This window comes from Alosa alosa, chromosome 3, assembly GCF_017589495.1.
Source record: "Alosa alosa isolate M-15738 ecotype Scorff River chromosome 3, AALO_Geno_1.1, whole genome shotgun sequence".
NCBI lineage: Eukaryota > Metazoa > Chordata > Actinopteri > Clupeiformes > Clupeidae > Alosa > Alosa alosa.
In genome coordinates, this window is record NC_063191.1 from 21,129,638 (window position 1) to 21,140,972 (window position 11,335).

The 11,335-nt window shown below is 36.2% G+C and overlaps 1 protein-coding gene across 2 annotated transcripts; it reads right to left on the bottom strand.

Annotated features, from left to right (window-relative positions):
• Positions 1 to 1,915: 1,915 nt before the first annotated feature.
• On the bottom strand, positions 1,916 to 10,789 carry LOC125291579 (integrin beta-2-like). Of its 2 annotated transcripts, XR_007193025.1 has the most exons (15): positions 10,703 to 10,789; positions 10,281 to 10,357; positions 10,060 to 10,151; positions 9,583 to 9,742; positions 9,099 to 9,281; positions 8,522 to 8,712; positions 8,278 to 8,427; positions 8,095 to 8,190; positions 7,929 to 8,015; positions 7,590 to 7,730; positions 4,796 to 4,977; positions 4,409 to 4,635; positions 3,891 to 4,136; positions 2,884 to 2,890; positions 1,916 to 2,438 (listed from the first exon to the last, which is right to left on the bottom strand). XR_007193025.1 is itself a non-coding variant. In XM_048238398.1 (14 exons), the coding sequence occupies exons 2-13, from the start codon at positions 10,333 to 10,335 to the stop codon at positions 3,937 to 3,939; spliced, it is 1,764 nt and encodes a 587-aa protein (XP_048094355.1). In that variant the 5' UTR covers positions 10,336 to 10,357; positions 10,703 to 10,789; the 3' UTR covers positions 1,916 to 2,436; positions 3,892 to 3,936. The 2 variants fall into 2 exon arrangements, 1 of the variants encoding a protein (XP_048094355.1); XM_048238398.1 differs by lacking the exon at positions 2,884 to 2,890 and having other exon boundaries at positions 1,916 to 2,436; positions 3,892 to 4,136.
• Positions 10,790 to 11,335: the final 546 nt, after the last annotated feature.

The following is an 11,335-nucleotide window of genomic DNA, read 5'->3' on the forward strand; positions in this document are numbered from 1 at the left end:
CTTCAGATTTAATTCAATTTACATTTGGACCTTTATGTCATATTATCTAAAAATCAGGGCCGGTTCTAGCCTACATTTGGGTGGGCAACATAGCAGAGCGCTCCTAAATTGGATCAAAATTGACTTCAAACAGCACGTTGAGATGGGTGTTTCAAAGCTTGACAACAATGATGTTGAATTTGCAGGTTTCAGAGTACAGAGTGTGCTTAAAGGAGAATTCCGGTGTGATATTGACCTAAAGTGTATTGAAACATGATACCGAGTGTGAACGTATGTCTCATAGCCCATCTCGGCTTGTCCCCTGCACTCCAAAAATCTGGCTAGTTAGCCGATGCTACCAACAGCTTTTTCAATAGTGGTGCTTTCGCATCGGGCTAGCCATGCAAATAAATCACTGTTTTACACCCATTTACAAGGCTCAATGTATCTCCACACTTCATTGGTAGACTTCCGAGGGCCCTGACATTTAAAAGCGAGACATTGAGAACTTTGAAAAGCACTGGTAGTTTACTTACAAGACGATTTATACAGACAGTATCTTCACGAAGTTTAAGCGTTTGCAGCCATCTTGAATTTAGTCCGCGATAAATTAGAGCAACGAGTAAGAATGAACAGGTATGATAAGGGATCAGATTCCAAAAATAATTCAGTGGAAATGCATGGATTCCAGTAGCAGAAACTGTATCCAGTAGCACACTCGGTATCATGTTTCAATACACTTTAGGTCAATATCACACCGGAATTCTCCTTTAAAGCTTGTGGTAGCGGTTCATACATATTTTTGGACATCATCTGGTAAGTACTTTTGTTGGGTTCTAGCACTTGTTATTTGACATTGCATTCAACCAAGCCTACACAGAAAACTATGCAGCAATCTATAGCGTATTACAGTTAGCAGTAATTTACAACTGCTTACAAGTGTGCACATGGGAAGAGTGAGTGAGGCAATGGCAAATAAGAGTGGCATTTTGATAGGTTGTGTTTAAAAAAGAAGTCAAGTAACCTCCATTTAGATTTTTGCATTAGGAAAAGTTGTGTGTGGTGTTTTATGAAATTGATAACTGAGAGAAAGGCTGAGAATTAGTGCATGGTTTTGCAGATTTGATATGGGATTATGGGGTTTGAATGATTCACAAATGGTTTGACATTTTTTTTTTTTACAATAGATTGTGTGTGTGTGTGTGTGTGTGTGTGTGTGTGTGTTTGTGTGTGTGTGTGTGTGTGCGGCCCTGTCTGAAACATCCTTGGGAGTGTCTGCTGCCCCTACATTTTAAGACATCATACACTGTCTCTCTCTCTCTCTCTCTCTCTCTCTCTCTATATATATATATATATATATATATATATATATATATATATATATATATATATATATAGTATAAGTATATATTCTCTTTTGATCCCATCAGGGAAATTTGGTCTCTGCATTTATCCCAATCCGTGAATTACATACTCATTTGGCACGAGTGAAATGGTTTAAGAGTTGGCCTTCGGAGAAAATAGCACACTGAACGTGAACTATATGAATGCCTAAAGCAATTGGTCAAAAGGTTGTAAGACTTGAAGAGGTTGAAAGTAAAAGTTGTTTTTCATGACAGAAGCACTCATGACACACAAGAGCAGGCCTGTTGGAGGCTCCCATGAGTACTTTTCCATTTGGAACATTAAAAATATTTAAAAGAAATATAGGGACTGTTACTGAGCCTGCAGTTGAAGTCTAAATTGAAATCAGAAAAAGGAAATAGCATACTTGTAGTGGTTGCTCCAATGGCAATATGGATAGCATTTGTTAAGATTACTTTTACTGTATCCAATTTTCTCATGAATTGTTGAGCATTGGAAAATATTTCTTGTATGTTTTTGAAGTGTCACAGAGCATTCTCACTGTTAAAAATATTTAATTCTCACTCCCAGTTACAAGTAGCCTTTATTGTAATATATTTGGTAAAGTCCTGTTTTATATCATTTGAATGCATGTTATGCATTCTTTAACCTCAGACCTAATTAAATTGACATTTGGACGTTTTGGTCATATCTGGACCAACAGAGTGAATAGCTTTGGTCAAAATATCATATGAATCCTGGATATGGCAAGTGGGTGTTCCAGTGGACGTGATGGTTTATTACACTGCTGCTGTCACTGTACTGTGTAGCTGCCCATCGGAGCCTTAACCAGCTGTACAGTGCTAATTTACATGAACAGTAGACTGATGACCGTGGCGCCTCGGCCCATTTCACTCATTGACCTCATGCTGGTTGGATCTTGTGCAAATGAAACCACGGCCAGACACAGGGCTCATTGTGCAGGGTATCTCTCTGTCCCTTGCTTAAATCCTCACAGCTCTATCTGTAGGCATCGTACAGCCGACTGTAAGATTTAAGCTTGTGCAAACTGTTTCTTGAGCATCAACTGGGTTGAAGGGTTTCCTTCGCCATCTAGTGGTCAAAACACAACAGGAGGAATGGGATGTCACTTAAGCAGCATAACATAAACATTACTGGGCTACAGCCGAGCCATAGATATATACTCGACATAGTCACCCAGACTATCTATTGGTACACCTGTCCTCTATATTCCCTTTCTCTCCTTTTCTTGTGATTTCAGTCTGTGGAACGGCAGGTAATATCAACTCCATGATGTGCTACATAGATTTACAACAGCACTAGTCTACAGTAACTATTCCCTATATTCAACATTTCATTTCACTAATTTAAAAAAATCAAAGCAATTAAAAGGGTCTCTCCACTTCAGAGGCAAGTATCTTATCCTTGGCATGCATATAAAGAGAGACAAAAAAAAGAGAGAGGGAAACAGAGACAGAGAGACACGTGTATTTATACATTTTATTTATATTTGTTTCAAATTGAAAGCATATTACCTGTGTGCATAATATATATATATATATATATATATATATATATATATATATATATATATATATATATATATATATATATATATATATATATATATATATATATATATATATATATATATATATATATATATATATATATATATATATATATATATATATATATATATATATATATATATATATATATATATATATATATATATATATATATATATATATATATATATATATATATATATATATATATATATATATATATATATATATATATATATATATATATATATATATATATATATATATATATATATATATATATATATATATATATATATATATATATATATATATATATATATATATATATATATATATATATATATATATATATATATATATATATATATATATATATATATATATATATATATATATATATATATATATATATATATATATATATATATATATATATATATATATATATATATATATATATATATATATATATATATATATATATATATATATATATATATATATATATATATATATATATATATATATATATATATATATATATATATATATATATATATATATATATATATATATATATATATATATATATATATATATATATATATATATATATATATATATATATATATATATATATATATATATATATATATATATATATATATATATATATATATATATATATATATATATATATATATATATATATATATATATATATATATATATATATATATATATATATATATATATATATATATATATATATATATATATATATATATATATATATATATATATATATATATATATATATATATATATATATATATATATATATATATATATATATATATATATATATATATATATATATATATATATATATATATATATATATATATATATATATATATATATATATATATATATATATATATATATATATATATATATATATATATATATCCCGTGAGAGTCAGTGACTGCAGACGGCCCTGGCCTGGTGGCTGTCCTAGCAGACGGAGCACTCATTGCAGAGATCTCCTCTGTACACTGACTCACACACGCACTGGTTGCATTTACAGAGTCCATGGTTACTGCAGAGGTTTCCATCGGGACTCTGGCAGCGATCCACCTTAGTGGAGCACTGACATGCCTCCCCATTATAGTCCTCGTCACACAAGCATTTTCCACATATACACTTCCCATTACCTTAAAGCAAAAAGGTTGATACGAACGGAAACTGGATTAGTTTAGTTACGTCATAAAAACCCTGTCATTTTAGATGATTTGTTGTTAACCAGGTTCTTTGAAAAATTTTAATCACACACTTCGTCTTTTTGTAAATTAGTATTCTATACTAAATTCTTAAGCATTTTATAAACTAGTATTCTGTACAGCAATGCTGATATTTCAAACTTTCCCGTAGATACAACTGAATTAAAATGCTGAGGGAAAACGACACACTCAAGTCTCTTCCATACCTCCACAAATTATTCCATTGGAAAAGGCACAGTTGGAGTCATCACATTCACAGTACCGCCCGTAGAACCGAGCGTTGGCTGACATCAGTTCTCTGTGACAATCACACTGGCCGCACACACAGACCCCCCGACCTGAACACACAGGTGCGCCCTGCCTCTTTCTGCAGGGACTGTCGTCATCAGAAACCGAGCACTCACAGGACGCGCCAAAGTGTCCTTCATCACACCTGAGAGATGGGCGTGGTGTTTAGTCAGTGATGCTGAGCTGTGGTATGTGGGAGTACATTATTAAATTAGCTTTGGTTACACTTTAGACTTTGCCCTTTTAAAATTAGCAACCATCATATGCAGACAACAGCACGCATTAAATGTGTTTAGGTGGATTGCCTGCATTTGCCACAAACTGGATTCCCGGCATAGCTGCAGAACTCAGGATCAGGCTGGTCACCACATTCACAGTTACAGCGAGCAGTCAGTTCTACCGTCAGGTTGTCTTGGGAACCCAAACTCTTGATGTCGAAGGATGCAGGCAGCACACAAGACTCAGTGGACACAGTCACATTGAAGGTCTGGAGGATGGCATTAGACAGAGGCCATGCAACAGAGGATCACAACACAGCAGTGGTGGACGAAGTACACAAATCCTGTACTTGAGTGAATGTAGAGATACAGCACACATGGTCAAATGTTACTCCACTAAAAGTAAAAGTCCTCCTTTTAGATTTCCACTTGAGTGGAAGTACAAAAGTACTTGCCTTCAAATGTACTTAAGTATCGAAAGTAAAAGTCCTGAAATGTATTATGACTAATACAGTTGCATTTACTATTGTTGAAATGATTCGGCACAGACATAGGCATTCATGGAGCCTTTCTCCTCCATTCAACTACAAAATCAGCTAATAATTGTTGTATGTAGAAATAGCTAAAAACAAACTAATGCAGAGGCGTATCAAGCTTTTTAAAAGTGTGGGGATTGTGGGATAGGAAAGTAAAACAATCCGGCCAAATTATAAATAACTCCCTACAGGGACGTTGTAAGTATTTTCTGAGAGGGGTGCGGACTATATTGGCAGGTATCCGGGAGTTTTTCCCCCGAAACCTTTTTGAAATTCTGATTGCTAAATAAATACACCATTTTAATGCAGTTTGGGAGGGACAGAACAAGCAGCGCCCCTCATTTGTGTGGCTCATGTGACATGTATGCCTACATTATCTACCTTTATTTCGTATTTAAGACATTGAGATCTCTAGTAGATGTAGAACGACACACATTGACAGTGAAATGCCACCGACGTTTGTAAGATCAATAAGATCAAATAAGATGTTCTAAATGGAACGCGATGTAAGCTGTTCAGATCTTTTCCAAGCGTCTTGGAGACGTAGGCTATATGTGCTGGCCTGGCTGGGCTATGTCTATATAGTTGATGACACCAAATTAATAAGAAGGCTATTTCTGATTGGGGAAACTTTTAGCCTATCTTTCTTTCAGTCCGCTGTTCCATTCAATCTTGCTGCAAATTATCAGACGTGAAGCACCAGGCATAACTTAATTTCGCGGCTACGTGGACCAGTAAGCTAATTGTTGAGGAGGCCCATAGTTTGAGAAAAGCTGCAGATCATAGACAGAGAATAATGAGAACAGTAGCCAAGGGCCTTGCTGCGCGCACCCCCGCTTTCACTTTGACTCGGGCATTTCTACATTGTGACAAAAACTGTCAAACAGACAGTGAATTTTGGTTTACTAATAATGTGGTAACAATTATCATTTCAATTCTACCTCAAATCTGATCACTGCAGACTTTATAATGCAGACTCAAGCAGCCTTGAAAGACGCACACTTTGAATTTGATAAGAGCGGCTCGGGTTATTCACTGACGCTAACTTGATGTGATTGGCTGGATGACCGTTCAATCAAATCAACAGACCTATTTGTGTCTCTCTGTGTGTGCGTTATCAGAGCCCACCCTTATTAGACATACGGTTCCAACTGTTTACGTGAGCGTTTATTTCCATATTTTACTTTCGTTTTAATCTGACAAAAAGTGTGGGGGATAGAATCGTGTTCCAGGAAAAGTGTGTACGTTATAACACCCACATCCCCCACGCTTGCTACGCCCCTTAATGTGATATCTTAGATACTTCAAAGTAACCACATTTTTCTTTGTTGAATGCTTTACACTTTCGGACCAAATCAAGATGTTCCCTTTTGTGTTTTATAGTGTCAGATTGTCTATCATTGTCTATCATTTGCTCGATGGTGTCAAAAGGCTAGTTATGGTAACATCAATATTGTGAAAAGGGGTCAACAAGGTACAGTAAATAGTGCATATGACAATAACATAGGTTAGGCAACACTATTATTTAAAGCCTAGCTCGCTTAATAGAACATATACATGTAAGTACACATGTATTTGGACAGTCTTTTTTAAAAAAAAGTAACTTAAGCTGTCTTTCAGCTGTAACAAAATGTAGTGGAGTAAAAAGTAAGATATTTGGCCTTGAAATGTACTGAAGTAAAAGTAAAATGTTTAACAAAATTGAAATACTCAAGTAAAGTACAGATACATGAAAAGGCGACTTAAATACAGTAATTGAGTAAATGTACTCAAGTAATGTCCATCACTGCAACACAGATGGTAAAATACAAGATGTGCAGCTGTTACTAGTATGCAGAGTATGTTCTCTTGAGTCTTACGATAAATTGGGCTGTATAAATACACTGTGTCCATATCTTTAGTCTGTATTAGCAGCAAACCGTTTGACTATAATCTTGTTAAAGCTGCAGTTGGCAAGTCTGACATATTGAGGGGACTTACCCAAAATTTTGAATGTTTACAACTCTTTTGCCCATCCCCCACTCCCACCAACCACCCTCTCATCGAGTTTGTGCTCGTCAGTGCGCACCAGACTGCACCAGACTGTGATTGACAGTCAGATCTCACACAGCCCTGCTCTGATTGGACCAGAAGAACCAGGAGCTGTGGATTTTTGCAAAACAAATAACAGGCTCTAGGTGGAGGTAGAAGTGCGTTTTTTTTTTTCTAAAACCGGCTGATTTATGTTGTTCTGTCGGAGCATAGTGTCGATTTCAGTGAATATGATCAAAAAAATCTTGCCAACTGCAGCTTTAAAGACATCTCAAATATCTAAGGAACGTGTTGAGTTGGTTTCCGTGACTGACCTGACTCTTCTTTATTTCTTGGCCATTGAGGTAGCATATTCCTTGGAGGTTACCGCTATTGAATGCTCTACACAGAGGATTATATGTGATGTTGAGTCCTGGCACAGACAAGTGGGCCAACACCAAAGAGGTCCTAAATGTCTGAGGAGAGGGAAAATAGAGTCTGATCAGATGGATCTGTAAGTCGCTTTGGATAAAAGCATCAGCTGAATGCTTGTTAAGTAAAGTAAAGGCAGTATTGAAAACACTAATCAAAGGCAATATTTATAATATGTGGATGTGACATGTCTCTGTGGAATTCAACCATCTGCAATCAGTGTGTAGAAGAACTGAACTGACCTTCAAGGCCTGTTCAAAAGGGGCCGAGCTTGGGTCCGAAAAGTCCACCCAAAATATTTTGGCTTTCGGCAGTTTAGAAGTTAGCTCCTGAAAGCAAAACAAAATCTTTCTAATTTGTCTTTATAAACAAATAACAAAGGTTTTGAACTATTATGTACTGACTTACCGCATATTCCTTAAACAAATGATCTTTAATAGCAAAAATGACTTGAATGTTGTTTTCCAACAGAACTTTTCGTAACTCAGACATTGATGGAGGTCTCTGTTTGAAGAGAGCACAGAACACTGAGATAGGCTGTACCAAGTTAGAAGAAAAGCTTCAGGCTTGCTAAACACTACACAAACATACCATTGTGGTGCGTATGAGGCTGTTGTTCATCTGACATATGTTGCTGTTGATTGTTTCTGTGTTCCCTGTTTCTGTTTCTGGTGCAAGCTTAAAATTATCATCAGTCGCGTATACAACAATATGGTCGTTCTGTCCCCAATGAATCACATCCTGCAAAAGAGTCCCCAGTCCTTATCTGCATTAGCATACAAGACACATGAGCATCACTTTTCATTATTGTTCTGAGTGAGGACTCTGGCCGTACCCTGCACAGGACCACCTGCATCAGAGCGTCTAACCCCCCTTCACCTCGCCATGGGTGGTACGGACTGTATGGGTTGTGTGGGGCTGTTGAGGAGTGAGTGACGTAGAGCTGCGGTTTGCAGACTTGGCCACTCTCCTCACATTCTCTCTGCTTTTCGTTGGTGACAAACGTGTTCCCAAACAAGCCATAACCTGTCCGAGTGAAACCATATCAAACCCGACCTTCAGCATAATGCAAAATGAGTTAATTTCATTTACAAAATCATACTCCATACTACAGTATACACAAATACACCAAATAATCTGACACTGATAAAAAAAAAATACTTGCTAAGGTAAAATGGCATCTATGTAGGCTATGTATTAAGGGAGATTTAAAAGTAATTTTCAGTCTGTTGAGTGGGGAACAAATTAACAAATAAATGGTATTGATTATGTTGCAAGGTAGACTATTATTATTCAAATAAATGAGAAAAATCTCCAATAATTTTAACTCTATATTCCAGGTTATTGGGTTCTGGTAAATGCAAATACTCTGAGCAAAACACTGATCCATGTTGGCCCAAAATTTTTCTTACCTATGGTATTTATTCGTAGTTCTTCGTTGCTCTCGTATATGCCTTCAATGGCTTTTTTTGCAAGATCTTTTGCCCTGTTTCTTATGCCACTGTTGTCCACTGAGAGGGACGTAAGAAAATAAATATCCACTGGCTTCTGTTTTCTTTGCAGCTTCGCCTGGACCTGAAATGTGTGTGGTTTCCCTGAAATTCAACAGAGTGAAATTAAAGAGATGTCCATCTTTCTCTCTAAATCCTTGGCTGTGAAGGCTCATTTGCACACTCCACAAACTGTAATAGTGTCTTCTGCGTTCGAATGTCTGTTTGGCAACACACTACTGGACTGATGAATAGCTCAAGCTATACTGTAAAGAGAATGATCATTAAAAATGTGATGCTTGCATTCATTTTTAGGGGCCCAGAGATGCCCTTGGCTTCATCTGTGTTTGTATGTGTCTGAGGAGATGGTGCTTGTCAACAGGTTTCGTGCGGGCTTAGAACTAACCAGGCCTCAGGTACAGTTTGATCCTCTGTGGGTTCAGCTTCTCTCCCTCCTCAGCCACCGTGTGCTCACTCTCTGGGTCTACAATGTCCTTCTCTGAACAGCCTTTCTCCCGCAGACTCATCCGTGTTCCACAGCGTAGAGATTTATTATCATCAAAATACTGCCAAACAAACAAAATATGCCATTCATTTAGTTTTACATATACCTTTTAGGCAAATACAACCATTTCAAGCAGGTAGTATGAGCAATTTGCTATTCTTGCTAGTTTGCTAGTCACCTTTACAGCCATCCATGGCAAGCACTATGTAGGACTGTGGTTTGGGTCAGAGCACCCCATGAAAATATGAGTAAAGTCTTTGCAGCACGGCATTGCCAAAATTATATTTTTTCCGACCAAAACACCATAATGCTTCTTTGACTTTGCTATCCTGTCTTACAGTGTTCATTCAGCCTTACTGTCTTGTTGATTCTCCTCACCTTGTATTTGCACCAGGCACAGTCAGGGCCCAATGAGATACAAGTCGCACAGTCAGTGCCCCTTTCAGCATTGGGGCATTCATGTCCAAACGCTTCGATAAAATGTACAAAACAACATGTTATGTGATTTTACATAATATGGCACACATACATATATGACAGTTAAAGTAGCCAGTGAGATAACTGTGAAAATAATATGCACTCCTTGCACAATTACTTACAGTACTGTGAACCTAAAAGAGCCAATCCCAAAAACAGGTGAAGATGAGAAGCCATTTTTCTCCAATCCAGCTGTGCACTTTAAAATAGAAATGGCACATTTAGCAATACAGTTTTACTGGCAAATCATTACTACGGAGCAATGCATCAACGCTGAGCCAAAAATGTAACACTTGTAACAAAGTTACAAAGTTTAATGCATACAAATATACAATGCATTAAATATTTCTACTTTAATAACTGCTACACAACACTCCACCAAAAACTTTATTTATTGCAAGCAGAGAAAATGGGGTTGAACCCATTGTGACCAATGACTTTTGTCTTCGGTTAAACATAAAAATCTCCCCTCTGTGTGAAAATGATTTCCTTCACTCAGATAAACAAAGCATTTAGAAAAATTGAGATAAATTATTTTGCTTACCGGTTGCTGGTGTGTGATGTGAATCTGCAAACCTCACCACAATGCTCTCTGACAGATCCTCTGGTTTCTCATTGTGTTTGTTCTGTTCTCCTCTGCCTTACAATATGTAGTGGTTGGATTGGGCAAGGTTAACCATTGCCTTGTGTACACTGGGGCATATACTTGTGTCTATTGACCCTGCTGAGAAAAACAAAATTGATTAGTTGGTTAGCATTGCCCTGTGCCCCATAGGTCCCAAAAGTTGTCTGTTAATGTTGTCAATTTCCATCATAAGTGTTATCTAATATTTATATAATTGATGATAGATGATGATTGATGTAATAGATGATGATTGATGTAATTTATTTAACTTTCATTTCATTGATGTTGTTCCTTGAGAAAAACCTTGTTTTGCACAAAGTTACAATGTGTGATTTAATGATTATATTCTGGACATATCTTGGACATATATGCCTTGTGTACACTGGGGCATATACTTGTGTCTATTGACCCTGCTGAGAAAAACAAAATTGATTGGTTGGTTAGCATTGCCCTGTGTCCCAAAGGTCCCAAAAGTTGTCTGATAATGTTGTCAATTTCCATCATAAGTGTTATCTAATATTTATATAATTGATGATAGATGATGATTGATGT

Bases quoted from the DNA above. Each gene is read 5' to 3' on its own strand.
- LOC125291579 (XM_048238398.1), bottom strand. From the start codon at position 10,335: ATGGCTTCTCATCTTCACCTGTTTTTGGGATTGGCTCTTTTAGGTTCA. The intron at 8,428-8,521 runs GTACGGCCAGAG...ACTCTTTTGCAG, and splicing joins TGCAGGTGGTCCTGTGCAGG to GATGTGATTCATTGGGGACA. The intron at 8,191-8,277 runs GTATGTTTGTGT...CTCTTCAAACAG, and splicing joins GCCTCATACGCACCACAATG to AGACCTCCATCAATGTCTGA.